General features: G+C 43.2%; 1 protein-coding gene across 9 annotated transcripts in view; it reads right to left on the bottom strand.

The window, feature by feature from the left end:
* Nucleotides 1-5,301: 5,301 nt before the first annotated feature.
* Nucleotides 5,302-15,283, bottom strand: part of CASKIN1 (CASK interacting protein 1) — a 193,567-nt gene continuing 183,585 nt past the window's right edge. For 7 of the 9 annotated variants that reach the window (XM_073648361.1, XM_073648364.1, XM_073648365.1 and 4 more), the window contains 6 exons: nt 14,581-14,691; nt 14,397-14,498; nt 14,097-14,235; nt 11,833-13,875; nt 10,489-10,873; nt 5,302-8,104 (listed from right to left, as the gene is read on the bottom strand). In XM_073648361.1, coding sequence (XP_073504462.1) covers nt 8,005-8,104; nt 10,489-10,873; nt 11,833-13,875; nt 14,097-14,235; nt 14,397-14,498; nt 14,581-14,691 — 2,880 coding nt within the window. In that variant the 3' untranslated portion in view covers nt 5,302-8,004. The remainder of the gene's footprint in view (nt 8,105-10,488; nt 10,874-11,832; nt 13,876-14,096; nt 14,236-14,396; nt 14,499-14,580; nt 14,692-15,283) is intronic. The other 2 variants (XM_073648362.1, XM_073648367.1) reach the window with 1 other exon arrangement.

Below are 15,283 nucleotides of genomic sequence, written 5' to 3'. Positions count from 1 at the left end.
GAGTGGCTTCAGAACAACTCTGTGACCATTCTTGACTGGCCCAGCCAGAGCCCTGACCTAAACCCAATTGAGCATCTCTGGAGAGACCTGAAAATGGCTGTCCAGTAACGTTCACCATCCAACCTGACGGAACTGTAGAGGATCTGCAAGGAAGAATGGCAGAGGATCCCCAAATCCAGGTATGAAAAACTTGTTGCATCATTCCCAAGAAGACTCATGGCTGTACTAGCTCAAAAGGGGGCTTCTACTCAATACTGAGCAAAGGGTCTGAATACTTATGACCATGTGATATTTCAGTTGTTTTTTTTAATAAATTTGCAAAAATTTCTACATTTCTGTTTTTTTCAGTCAAGATGGGGTGCAGAGTGTACTTTAATGAGAAAAAATAATTAACTTTTCAGAATTTACCAAATGGCTGCAATGAAACAAAGAGTGAAAAATTTAAAGGGGTCTGAATACTTTCCGTATCCACTGTATACATTTATAAAGAGATATTTCATTTTCTGCATTGTAAGCTCCAAATTCCCTTCTTCCCCATATCCTAAAGTCATAGAGTTGAATGATAACATTTTCACTGCCTTCAGCCACCACTAGGGGCAGCTAAGCGGATTAGACATTGAATTCAATATTAACCTGTTCCTCACCGGCTGTACAGGAGCTGAGACCGCTCTATACATGGCAGCTGTTTTATACAGCCAGCATCCATATTCGACTGCTGTTTAACCACTTAAATGCCACTGCCAGAGATTGAAGACCCCCTGATCAGCAGGCTCCGTTGGCGTAGTATTACAGTATATAGAATAAGCAATCAATTGATCGCAGGTCTAACAGGGACTAAAAAAAAAATATAAAAATTAAGAAACATGGAAGAGAAAAAAAATTATATATATATATTTTTTTCCCCTATTTTTATTTATATATATATATATATATATCCCCCCATTTTTCTTCATTCTTATTTATTTATATATATCTATACAGATATATATAAATTTTATCACCCCCTCCTTTTTTCTCAGCCCAAAATTAAAAATAAATATATATTTGGTATCGCTAAGTCCGATCTATGAAAATATAAAAATTAATCTGTGTGGTTAAAACTGTAAAAGAGAAAAAAACAAGCACTTACCGTATATTCCGGCGTATAAGACGACTTTTGAAGACTGAAAAATCTTCTGTCTAGTCTGGGGTCGTCTTATACGCCGGTAATGCTTTTGAACTTTCAGAAATTGACATGCGGGGATACTCTGGGGGTGTTAATAAGCTGCCGTGGCCGTATCCCTGCCATGTCGGAGTTAATATAAGGTGGAGGGAGTTAAAATACGGCGGCGGTAGGTCCAGACAGTCAGCGCTTCTGTGCTGAAACTGACACATCGCTGCGTATTCCCAGCTCCGGACACAGCGCAGGGCTTCTGTGCCGACAGCTTTCACTTGTCACAGAAGCGCTGCGCTGTGTCCGGAGCAGGGAAGTTCGCATCGCTTCTGTGACAATATATGAAAAGCCGGCAATTCAGCAGCGGCATAAGCCGGCACCCGACAATTTAGAATAGAAAGAATAGAGCTTCACACATAGATTAGATAGATAGAAACATGTCAGTCACATATATATGAAGTACAGTGACAGTGTTGGTTACTGTACTTGTCATCTAGTGTTAAAATAACGGATTTATTTAAAAAAAAATTGGCGTGGGGTTCCCCTTAATTTTAGTCTCTAGCGGAGGTTAAGCAGACAGCTGGGGCAGATGTTTGAAGCCTGGGAAGGGGGTAATACCCACGGAGCTTCCCAGGCTACTAATATCAGCCCCCAGCTGAATACCTAGCCTTTACTAGCTATTAAAATGGGGGATCCCAAAAAAATGACGTGGGGTCCCCCCTATTTTAATAGCTAGCAAAGGCTAGGCAGACAGCTGGAGGCTGATATTAATAGCCCAGGAAGGGTGCCATGAATATTGGCCCCCTCCCAGGCTAGAAACACCAGCCGTCAGCCGCCCCAGAAATGGCGCATTCATAGGATGCGCCAACTCTGGCACTTAGCCTCGCTCTTCCACGCTGCCCTGTAGCGGTGGCAGTGGGGTAATAGGGTTGGGGTTGATGTCAGCTTATAATGCCAGCTGACATCAAGCCCAGGTTAGTAATGGAGAGGCGTCTATAAGACACCCCCATTACTAACCCCATAGTCAAAGTTAAAAAAAACACAAACACCCAGAATAAAGTCCTTTAATTGAAATAAACACACAATTCTTTATTGTTCTAAATTAAACCATACTTACCGTCACGCCCATTCCAGCTGAAGCCAACGATCTGCAATAAAAGTAAAATAATAAAGCAACCTCATCCTTACCTCTCCATGGTTCCCAGGACAGCTCCAGCTCTGCTACATCGAGATGACAGGCTGGACCGCAGCAGAACGCTGCCATCCAGCCTGTCATCCCGCAGACACTGAGAAGCGCAGGCTTGCTTGCGCTCCTCAGTGTCTCGCTGTGACGGCATCCAGATGAGCCGACAATGAACTCAGCTCACCTCCTGGACGTCCGTCACTGACAGCGTGGGAAACTTCTACTGCGCATGTGGGGAGCAGGAGAATTTTCCCACGCTGTCAGTGACGTGCATGAGGTGAGCCGAGTTCATTGGACATGATCTCGGCTCATCTGGATGCCGTCACAGTCAGACACTGAGGAGTGGAAGCATGCCTGCGCTTCTCAGTGTCTGCCGCATGGCAAGCTGAACGGCAGCGTTCTGCTGCGGTACAGCCTGTCATGTGAATGTAGCAGAGCTGGACCGGTCCTGGGAACCATGGAGAGGTAAGGATGAGGTTGCTTTATTATTTTACTTTTATTGCAGGAGATCGTTGGCTTCAGCTGGAATGGGCGTGACTGTAAGTATGGTTTAATTTAGAACATTAAAAAATTGTGTCTTTATTTCAATTAAAGGACTTTATTCTGGGTGTTGTGTTTTTTTTAATTACTTTACTAGAAATTCATGGCGGTCATGTCTAATATTGGCGTGACCCCATGAATTTCGGGCTTAGGGCCAGCTGATAATGCCAAGCTGGCCCTAACCCCTTTATTACCCAGTGAGCCACCGCACCAGGGCCCTGGATGAGTTGGGTACAGCGCCAGAAGATGGCGCGTCTATGAACGCGCCATTTTCCGGGGTGGCTGCGGACTGCAATTTGCAGCGGGGGGGGGCCAGAAAGCTTGGGCCTCCCTGCGCTGCGGATTCCAGCCCCCAGCTGCCTAGTTGTACCTGGCTGGACACAAAAATAGGGCGAAGCCCCACGTCTTTTTTTTTTAAATTATTTCATGAAATAATTTAAAAAAAAAGGGCTTCCCTATATTGTTGTGTCCGGCCAGGTACAAATAGGCAGCTGGTGGTTGGGGGCAGCCCGTTCCTGCCTGCTGTACCTGGCTGGACACAAAAATATGGCGAAGCCCACGTCAACATTTTTGGGAAAAATGAATTACAAAATTAATAATTTAGGGACTGCATCTTTATTAACCCCTCAATTGTCATTTAGTGTTAAAATAAAGGATTTTTTAAAAAGAAAATTGGCGTGGGATCCACCATCATTATAGTCTCTAGCGGAGGTTAAGCAGACGGCTGGGGCAGATGTTTGAAGTCTGGGAAGGGGGTAATACCCACGGAGCTTCCCAGGCTACTAATATCAGCCCCCAGCTGAATACCTAGCCTTTACTAGCTATTAGAATGGGGGACCCCCCCAAAAAATGACGTGGGGTCCCCCCTATTTTAATATGTTTATGAGTGACAGTTTTCCTGCTATATACCTGCATGTCATAAGAATTTAAATTAAAAAAGGACCATGTTAAATTCAAATCTGTTTTTTTTTAATTTTTACCGGTGTTTGGTATGCGTTGGAAAAGGGGTAGTCTTATACGGTGAATATATCCTAAACTCTATATTTTAACAGGAAAGTAGGGGGGTCATCTTATACACCAGGTCGTCTTATACGCCGGAATATACGGTACATGGAGAGAAAAATGTAAAAAAAAAAAAAAGTGCCATCTCAGAAAAGCAAGCCTGTCAAAGTTTTTTTTCATTTTTTTACTAAAAAAATAAATAAAATTATACAAGTTTGGTTTCGCTGTAATCATGGTGGAATTGATTTTTTTTTTCATGATTTCACCACAGTTGTAATTTTTTTTCCCGCTTAAGTACATAGTATGGTAAAATGAATGGTGTCGTGTCAAAACTACAACCCGTCCGGCAGAAAACAAGGCCTCATCCGGATATATGGACGGAAAAAAATATTAAACTTATGGCTTTTGAAAGAAGAGGCTGCAGGCAGTCAGAATTTAATCATTTACATCTCTGCAATGATGTTACATTCAGCGCTAGGAAAACAGGATTTTATCAATTGAATCCGCATAGAATATTTAGACATAATGTACACCTGAAATGGGGTACTAGCTTGTACTACAGGCTCTTAAAGGGGTTATTCCCATTTTAAAGATATGGATATTGTCTGATAGAGCTTGTAAAAACAATCACTTTTGCAATTTAGTGCTTAGTAAAATTTCCAGCCGTTCTTGAGATATTAACACTTTTCTATTGCATCAAGCTTGTTGTCTAGGAGACCGACCGCCGCTGCTGTCCAGTTTGAAGGCGCTACACTGAAGCTCGCCAGGAAATAACGGTGATTCTGGACAGTTTCAAAACAGTGCTTGGTAAGCTGAAAAAAAAAAAAAAGAGCTTGTAAGCACTGAGCATGTTCTGCTGTCTATCAGCAGTGGTCGGTCTCCAAGGCAACGAGCGGGGAAAAAAAAAAAAAAAAGTGTTAATATCTCAAAAATGGTTGCAAATTTTAACAAGCAGTAAATTGTAAAATTGCTTGTGTTTACAAGCTCTATCCGACAATGTCATTTATGAAGATGAGAATAACCCTTTAAAGTCATGAACTGTTGCCATGTTTGATGCTTTACAATCCGAACACCGCTTAATCTATGACTTTAGGACATAGGTGTGCTACCTGTGCCAGAGAGGATCTGGATCTATTGGCAATGTTCAGGTACCTAAAGCATAAATTGCTTCTGTTTGCTACCAGAAATGGCTTCCAGAAGCAGCCACTAGGGGGAGCTCACTGCAGACAGGTTTACACTCTCCCATTGCGCTCAATACTGTTTGTATAAATCTATGAGTAGTGAGCTCCCTCTAGTGGTGTGTGCAGGTAGTCAAAATTCTATTATTTATCAAGTCAGAAAACGTTGCCGCCCTTTACCACATTATTATAATACAAATATAAATTGACACGCATACCAAAATGAATAAATAAAAAAAAAAAAATACCAAAAACAATTTTTATTTTCTCAGACGTATCGATACGGCGTCACAGATCACAAATAAAATGCAATAGTCATTAACCGTAAAAGCACAGCACTGTAGGGAAAGCACCAAGATGCATAGCTGTCACAGGACGGGGATACAGTACAGATCTCTTCCATAGCTTAGTCATAAAAATATATATATATACTATATATATATATATATGTATCCATCATGTAGACCTTTCGTGAATAGGATTTTCTTGCTGCCTTCTTAATAAATACCTTTCTTTTAACACTTTATGGATTTGAATATTTCCTTTCAATTTTATTATTATTATTATTATTATTTTTATATAGTTGTTCTGTTATCGGGTTTCCAGCAGTGAAGGGGTTACTTTATTACGTCTGCGGCGGAAAAAAAAAAAATACTTAAAATAAATAAAAAATTAAACAAGGACCCCTGACTATCATATACATTTATATCAGTCACATGTACGCTTCCCTCCCCCGCATTACACAACGACGGACATACTATGGCACAGATTGAGTGGTGGAGGGCAGTGGTTGGCAGCGAGCGGCATGCTATTTGGGCGCCATTTTGCCCTTGATTCCCATAGCAACCAATCAGACACATTTTTCCAGCTAGAACATGAAAACCAATTGGTTGCCATAGGCAACAGGACCATATTAAGGCCTAAATTTCGAGGTGATTTATTTTATTTTTTTTCAGGTCCCAAATTTTCCTACTCTCAAACCCGCTATACTCATAGTGATAAATTTCTGCCACACTCAGTTACCCAATGTATAATATATACCGACGCAGTTTAGAAAATGAAAGCTGAATTCTGATTGGTTGCCATAGGCAACAGGACCATGTTTTCTATATAAAATCACATTTAGGCCTATATTTTGAGGTGATTTTTACTCTTGTACTCCCAAACCAGGTTCTCTGAACTCGTAGGGGTACGTTTCTGTCAGACTCGGTACCCGCTACCAACGCCGACTCAGTTTAGAAAATGAAAGCTGATTTCTGACTGGTTGCCATAGGCAACAGGACCATATTTCCTCACTTAGGCCTAAAATTTGAGGTGGATTTCTTCGGTCCCAATCTCCATATTCCCAAAATGTGATTCCTCTATAAGCAAAGTGGGGCATTTCTGCCAAAATCTAAGTACCCAAAGTATAATATCTGCCAACGCCGCGCTTCAGCATAATATAATATGGAAACAAGGCACGAGCCAACAAATAATAATAAAAAAATCTCTATATACACATAAATAATGGAGAAAAATATATGCAAAAATATATAAAAAACAAAACTAAGCAGGTGTCCGAGGTTTGTGCTATTTTTTTCTATTCCGTACTGTGATTTCGGATATTAGGATTAGGGGGGATTCTGTATATTTCCAGGCAGCGGATGTGGAAAATTTTATTTTTTTTCCCAAAAAATATAGACGCCACAATATTAACTCCGTCCATTTCCCATGAACTTCTGCTCCTGAAATATAAATTCTGTGCTTTCTCGTGAGTTGCTGTCAGGTTCAGGGACTGGACCTCGAAAAAATTGGGCTTTTCCATCGTAACGGTATAAAGTGGAAGTGTCGTTGTGGTTGTTCTGTTACTGCAGGATCCGTCATATTCCCGGCCCCCTGAATCCCCCAAAAAATACTTTATTTTCTTTTATAGATTTTGTAAAATATTTTCTATATAACGGAAGGTATTTATTTATTTATTTTAACTATCGGGGGTTAATTAGAATTTGGTAAAATAGGATATAGATATATATGGGTGTAAAAATATATCTTGTGACCCCCAAGTTATTCCCCCTCGAAATATTTCCATCTGAGATAATTGGGTTAAAATTTCTTGATAAGCTGTGGATGGTTATACCTCTCCTGGCCACCAGGAGGCAGAAGACAACTGAGAAAGGTTCATTCTTGTGGCGAGCGAGGGTGGTTTGCATGCACCGCTATTATGCTTGGTGGGTGATTTGCACGGATGATGGGGACATGAATATTTAGGATGCTCCGCCAGCTCACGGCTGGGTAATGGCAATGCACTCTTAAATGGATCTAATCATGGAGGGGCCCTACATTGCCAGCTTCCTAATAGGATACTGTTTAGATGATGAGAGTCCAAGTAACGACCTTGTTAACGGGTTTTGTACATCGGCATTTTTTTGGGGGGGGTCCTCCTTTAAAATCGTCAGTAGAGGGTGCTATATTTCCTCCCGACGGCCATCGACGATGGGGAGGGAGAAGACGTCTATAGCCATTTCTCACACAGAATTGGTAACCGCAATCTTAACGAGACGAAAACAAGAAATACAAAAAACGGGAAAGATTATGGGTCTGACGTCCGGGTAGGATGCGCGCTGCTCCGCTGCGCAAAATGAGCCCTCGGCGCTGACAACACAACGTTAGTCCTCTCAGTCCAGGGCTCTGTGCTGCAATGCATTCTGGAACTTTTCTTGATGCCGTAGCCGTTGCCGCCTCCCGCTTGACCTCGGCCTCCTCCTCCTCCTCATCCAAACTGCCCCTTTAAGACTGAGCACAATCCTGAGGTATTCGGCTTTTTCTTGCTTGTGCTAAGGTTAGACCTGTTCTGAGATCAGGCGACAGAGATCAGAAGGGCCCTAGGAGGAGGCAGGTGGTCTGTACAGGACCCAGCAAGGGAAGCGGAGGCAGGGAGCAGTCAGTATGACCTTGCCAGCACTGTAGCTTCATTCCAACATGGCGTCCAGCTGGTCTGCAAGGTCGTCGAACATGCTGCCTATATCATCCAGGATACTGACCGTACTCTTCTCCTCCCGGGATGAACTGCTGGAGAAAAACAAAAACCCAGAAGATCAGATAACCACAAATGTGACCTAAAAATATCAAAATAAAAATGGCGCTAAACACTGCAAACTCATAGCAGCCATGTTTTCCTAAACCTGGACAAAGCCCTTTTAACGCTTATCTCTATTTTTGCTTTGCGGAATTCGTTTAACAATTTTTGTGCCAAATTCTTCTAAATAGCGCACTCGGTTCATGAATTTTTGGCAAAAATCTAAAATTCTCTCTCTTTTCTGCCTGCCGCATTTTTTTTTATTTAGGCACGTGCCACCTAAGAACGTTGCAAAATTGGCGTGCAAAAATTTACGGCAGGGATGGGGGGGGGGATGGAGTACATTCGTTCAAAAATTGTGCAGCTTATCGAAAAAGTTGCAATTGATGAATTGGCCGAAGATACCTGGAAACCTAAAAACGCTACCCACAATGATGAGCCTTAAAAGAAAAACGGGTGCAGACATACAGTACAGACCAAAAGTTTGGACACACCTCATTTAAAGATTTTTCTGTATTTTCATGATTATGAGAATTGTACATTCACACTGAAGGCATCAAAACTATGAATTAACACATGTGGAATTATATACTTAACAAAAAAGTGTGAAACAACTGAAAATATGTCTTATATTCTAGGTTCTTCAAAGTAGCCACATTTTGGTTTGATGACTGCTTTGCACACTCTTGGCATTCTCTTGATGAGCTTCAAGAGGTAGTCACCGGAAATGGTTTCCACTTCACAGGTGTGCCCTGTCAGGTTTAATAAGTGGGATTTCTTGCCTTATAAATGGGGTTGTGACCATCAGTTGTGTTGTGCAGAAGTCAGGTGGATACACAGCTGATAGTCCTACTGAATAGACTGTTAGAATTTGTATTATGGCAAGAAAAAAGCAGCTAAGTAAAGAAAAACGAGTGGCCATCATTACTTTAAGAAATGAAGGTCAGTCAGTGCGAAAAATTGGGAAAACTTTGAAAGTGTCCCCAAGTGCAGTTGCAAAAACCATCAAGCGCTACAAAGAATCTGGCTCACATGAGGACAGCCCCAGGAAAGGAAGACCAAGAGTCACCTCTGCTTCTGAGGATAAGTTTATCCGAGTCACCAGCCTCAGAAATCGCAGGTTAACAGCAGCTCAGATTAGAGACCAGGTCAATGCCACACAGAGTTCTAGCAGCAGACACATCTCTACAACAACTGTTAAGAGGAGACTTTGTGCAGCAGGCCTTCATGGTAAAATAGCTGCTAGGAAACCACTGCTAAGGACAGGCAACAAGCAGAAGAGCCTTGTTTGGGCTAAAGAACACAAGGAATGGACATTAGATCAGTGGAAATCTGTGCTTTGGTCTGATGAGTCCAAATTTGATATCTTTGGTTCCAACCGCCGTGTCTTTGTGCGACATAGAAAAGGTGAACGGATGGACTCTACATGCCTGGTTCCCACCGTGAAGCATGGAGGAGGAGGTGTGATGGTGTGGGGGTGCTTTGCTGGTGACACTGTTGGGGATTTATTCAAAATTGACGGCATACTGAACCAGCATGGCTACCACAGCATCTTGCAGCGGCATGCTATTCCATCCGGTTTGCGTTTAGTTGGACCATCATTTATTTTTCAACAGGACAATGACCCCAAACACACCTCCAGGCTGTGTAAGGGCTATTTGACCAAGAAGGAGAGTGATGGGGTGCTGCGCCAGATGACCTGGCCTCCACAGTCACCAGACCTGAACCCAATCGAGATGGTTTGGGGTGAGCTGGACCGCAGAGTGAAGGCAAAAGGGCCAACAAGTGCTAAGCATCTCTGGGAACTCCTTCAAGATTGTTGGAAGACCATTTCCAGTGACTACCTCTTGAAGCTCATCAAGAGAATGCCAAGAGTGTGCAAAGCAGTCATCAAAGCAAAAGGTGGCTACTTTGAAGAACCTAGAATATAAGACATACTTTCAGTTGTTTCACACTTTTTTGTTAAGTATATAATTCCACATGTGTTAATTCATAGTTTTGATGCCTTCAGTGTGAATGTACAATTTTCATAGTCATGAAAATACAGAAAAATCTTTAAATGAGAAGGTGTGTCCAAACTTTTGGTCTGTATTGTATGAAACAGACTTTAAAAAAGGCAGAAATGGAAAGAAGAATAAGGCGCAAATGAAAAATAGGTAAAAAACTAAGAAAAAAAACAGGGAAAAAATGTAATAATAAATCGAGTTGAATGGGTTTGTTACTTTTAGGGGAACACAAAGGGGGAATTTTTTCATTGCGTGGGGGCATAAATAGGGGGCACAAAGGAGGACTGTTGGAAGTTTGGCTCTTCTGATGGTATTTGGTTGGTACTGCAGGGGGTAATATGGGCACCTCATGGCAGTAGACCCCAACTCACTCTTTTTGTGTGTCCTCCAGCTTGATCTTCTCCTCCACGGCTTGCAGAGCCGCCGCCAGTGAAGCGCTGGTCTCCTCCAACTTCTGCTGTGCGGCTTCACTGCCCCCTCCTTCTATGGAAGAGCTGGTGATGGACAATCTGGGGGGTTTGACGGGAACCTGTAGGGGGTGACCTGGAGTCAGGGGCTTAGCGGGGCTGGAACACAGAGACGGGGGAGTGCTGGAAGGTTTGATGTTGTTTGGTTGCTTGACAGGAGAGGGGGCCGGAGTTGAGCTTGCACTAGAGGATTGAATGATCGCATGGGGTTTGGCAGGTTTAGGAGCTGTTGGGGGAGGAGTAGGTTTGGGGGAGACAGGTGGAGGAGTTCCCATTACCTTCTTTACTTCTGAAATGCAGAAAAAAAAATACATATGTTAAAAGGACCACTGTTGACCAAAATTGAGCTCTCCGGTCACATCCAAAGCTAAATTTACAGTGCATTCTGGAAATGCGGAATCTGCTTCGGATGTGAATGGAGAATGGTTAGACCCCCTCGTTCCTCGTGATTCTCCATACCTGGATTTCTCAGATCTCCCATTATTTCTACAAGTGTGAAATAATCCGGTTATTATTCTCTCATCGGCCGGAGAGGATTAACATCATCCACGTGAAAAATGCAGCGTACTTTATCTTTAATTATAATATTTCTGACACTTAAGGTAATGTTCTCCGACAGACACGAGGACAAATAGCGCTGATTTAAAGGTATAGAAAAACTAATGTGGCGGTAAGGGCAGGAAAGTTGATATTTCCATGGCTCAATGACTGGTAAAATAATAGGAGGCAGAATTTTTTAAATGTGCGACTCTATTACACAGCTTTTAACATATCCAAAATTCGGCACTGATTAATATATCTTTATAGAGGTGAGAACGTGTGGTTACCTATAACCACCACTAGAGGGAGCGCAGGAGCTTTCTGCATACAGGGACATTGCAGAGGTCAATGTATAGACAGTCTGTAGTCTTCAGCCTCCTCTAGTGGTGGCCACAGGCAGACAGAATTGTATCACTGTCTATGCAGGGGCTTTGCAGCTGTGTATAAATATATATATATATATATATATATATATATATATAATATTAAAAAAAAAGCTCTTATTTTAAGATGAATTAAGAAATAATTCAGCACAGAATTGTCAACCTCTGCAGATTACACAAAGACAATTTGGTGTTCAAGAATGGAATTTAAAGGGGTATTCTAATCTCAGTAAGTGAAGGAACATCACTAGGACATACTATCCCAACCTCTGGGACCCCCACTAAACTTTTAAGAAAACAAATTGTATCATTGGTGTGTTTTTACCTCCTCCGGGGCCCGTGACTTGAGTCTTCTTTGTAGGAGTGGAAGGAGTCTTCCCAGAAGGGTGAATAATGGTGGGCTTTGGTGATACAGGCGGTTTAACGCTGCGCTCTAGAGTCTGCGCTATGAGTTCTGAGCTGTCCCGTCGTCCTACCGCACCCACACTCATCTCCGAAACAGGGCGACGTTTTACGGTGCCCATTCCATTCTGATACACAACCAATGTCTCTGCCCCTCCACCATCCTTGTCTCGGGGCTTTGGCCTGCGCTTGACGGTGTCCGATTCTGTCAGTAGGAACTTCACATCACCAGGATGATGGCCCTGCCTGGCCTTCACCCTGCGCTTAAGTGTCACACTGGACTCAACAGAGGCCAAGTCGGCATGTTTGGCTGGTTCTGCTGTTGGAGAGCCCACCTGCTCCGTCCTTGATGGCCGTGGACGGTGTTTAATAGTCTGCTTGCGCTCTTCTGCAAAAGGGATTACTTCAGAAGGACTGCGGGGAGAGTCAGGAGGCCTTGAGGCCTCTTGACGTTCCCTTCTAGCTGCAGCCACCAACCCGGTTACTGGTCCACTTATGGTCCTCCGACGGTTAACTACCTCCCCATCTAGCCCAATAGCTTCACGGTGCTTGACACCAGCCACAGTCCCTGGAAGTCGGTGAAGTTCAGGACTGCCTGGATGTGGCAGGAGGTGAGAGCAATACCCATCAGATCCCCTTGGTCTCTGTCCCGACAGTGCCCTTGGTCCCCCACCAATGGATGAAAGTTCTAGCATGGCAGCAATGCTCTTTACACTGCCGGCACTTCCAGTGTCCACTATGCCACCAAAATCACTAGCTCTCCGCTGTTCCCTATAGCCCTCTCCACAGGCATCCTCTGCAGATAAACCATCCCCAAGGTTAGTCCCAGAGATGGCGGAGCTAGAGCGCTTAGGTGGTGGTGGTGGCGGTCCTTTTTTCCTGGGACGTACTGCAAAGGACTGACTACGATTAACATTCTTGTCAATCCCAGATTGTGACCTTACAGAGTGGCTCCTACCCACTCTCCTCTGTCCTGTACCATATGGACCACCATCAATCACCAACAGCTCTTCTTTCTCTCCATCAGAACCTGCATATCGATTCAGACTGTGTGCCCGCTTCTTAGGTCGCCTATGGTCCCCTCTCTCTCCCTCCGGAGCATCTTCATCATCCTCTTCTTCCTCGCTACCGGCCGGTGGAAGGCATAAGACTGGAACTGACACTGGCAACACAGGCACAGCCTGTGGCAAGTGCGTAGGAACTCCCTCACCTTCAATAGGCTGTGGAAGAACATAAGCAAAGCCTCTATGGGTTGGAGACTGAGGCATGGAGCGAGGAGACATGGGTCGGTCAGAATGTGGAAGAAGCTGAGGTGTTGGCTTCACTTTGGCAGTAGCTTGAGGGGTATTAACTGTTTGCGGTGATGATGGGGTTCCCTTAGTTGGAGTTTGGGGTGGGGTATAGCTCTGTCCTCCTGGAGGAGGGAAGGACTGTCGAGGTTTCCCTGGAACTGGTGGGACACTTGCCCTTTTTATTGAATGTCCTTGCTTGAGAGGTCTGGATTCTCGGGGCATATCCTCTCTCTTCACTTCTTCCGTCAAGTATTCCTGGCTCTTAGACATAGCTGTGCTCGGCCCTTTGCTTCCATCCCCTAAGAGTTCTTGGGAACTGCTGATGTGCCTAGCTCTGCCACTCAGGCTGCCTTCATGGTGAAGCCTTGCTCCGTGGGGTCCTCTGTAAGAACCTTCCCTATGGTGCGGTGCATGGTTAGTTTGCTTTTCTGAGCCATCTGGAGTGTCACTAGTCATGGCTGCTTGCAACTCATCACTTAACTCGCTGTCCTGGAAAGTCTTCATTTTTGGAGATTGGCACTCCGCACTGTCAGGTGGAGGTGAGTCAATAGACATTGAATCCAGGTTCTTCTGTGGTGGTCTTCTTCTCATACTGCCTGAATCAAACTTACCATACTCTGACCTTTGGATCTCGGCCAGTTTCTTTACTGCCAACATTAACTTTTTTTGGTGACCTTAAATAAGAAAAAAGAAAGAGAGTAGAAGATGGTTTGATGTTCTAAAATTGTAAAGATACAACACAAGACTAAAGAGAGTAAGTCGAGGTCGTAGACTACAAAATTTACAATGGAAGATCCAATGGTATATAGAAAAAAATCTTAGAATATTCTCATGAGTATACGGGAAGACTGGAGCCATTGGACCCTTAACATTTTGGACTGGGGAATTGCATTACCCAGCTTGGTGATTCCAATTTCTTGTAAATCTTCCCAGGTGATATCGGTGATAAAATCAATGTTCTCATAACCATTTTCCACCAGGACCTTGTAATACTGGCCAAGCCCAATCATTGATAGCCAAAGAGACAGATTTGCCTGAATAGGAAAGAAAAGAACAAAAAGAAGAATTAAAGGGTTTGACCAGAGAAGACATCTCCTGTCTATATTCCCGTAACTTAAGGAGATCCTGGGTTGGGCCAGAATCGAGCAATCCTGCTGAAGAATAAGCATGCTGCCCACATGGAAGATTGACTCACTGGTTTGTAATCAGGAAGCCATTCTCCAATGTTAAGGCTGTTGATTTCGGAGAAGATCTTTTTCCGGTGCCCGGGTTTCGTGACTCCAATGGCTGTGAGATCCTGTGAAGAAAGCAAAACTTGATAAAAATTCTGACTTATACTTAGCCCCAAACACAGCGACCACTGTATCCCCTCTTCTTACCTCAGGGGTCATCCGACTGATGGTTGGGATGTCATATCCAGAATTGATAAAGTTGGGAGCATACAATTGGAGCTGAAACTTGCACAACCACTGGAAGACGGCTTCTGCGCTCTGTGGGCGTAAGGAGAATTGTGTAAGCAGAGAATTATCTCATGATGATTGTCTTCTGCTGCTTCCCGTTATAATGGCTACCTTATAAATGCGAGTGTCAATCTTTCACGGTGTAATTTTACTGAAGCGATCGCATGGTACGACCGTTTCAACCCCCAAGTGATAGATGGGTTGCCAAAGTAGCCTGGAACCTACTGAAGGCTCCCCCGCCACTGCCATCTTTGTACACCCACAGGCTGGACTTCATAGGGTATTTCATTTCTACTGAAGTATTGCTGTATACATAGTACAAGCAATCAAAAAGATCGAAGATTTAAGTCCCTTAGGGGACTAAAAATATACAATAAATATCAATTACAACATGTGGTTAGAAATATTTAAAACTATTTTAAAAAATATATAAAAGTTTGAATCATCCTGTTAACCCAATTCAAAATTATGGAAATAAAAAAAAACAAAACATTAAATATCGGTGCGTCCATAAAAGTCAGATCTATCAAAATATAACATTATTTAACCTGTATGATGACTATAAAGTCTGCGAAGCATAAAACAAGCTTAATCGATGTAAGTATAAAAAAGTTACAATTGT

This window comes from Phyllobates terribilis, unplaced genomic scaffold (genome assembly GCF_046119375.1).
Source record: "Phyllobates terribilis strain yellow unplaced genomic scaffold, ASM4611937v1 Scaffold_9__5_contigs__length_417890890, whole genome shotgun sequence".
NCBI lineage: Eukaryota > Metazoa > Chordata > Amphibia > Anura > Dendrobatidae > Phyllobates > Phyllobates terribilis.
The sequence above is the reverse complement of the archived record's forward strand: the minus strand, read 5'-3'. Positions and strand labels throughout refer to the sequence as shown.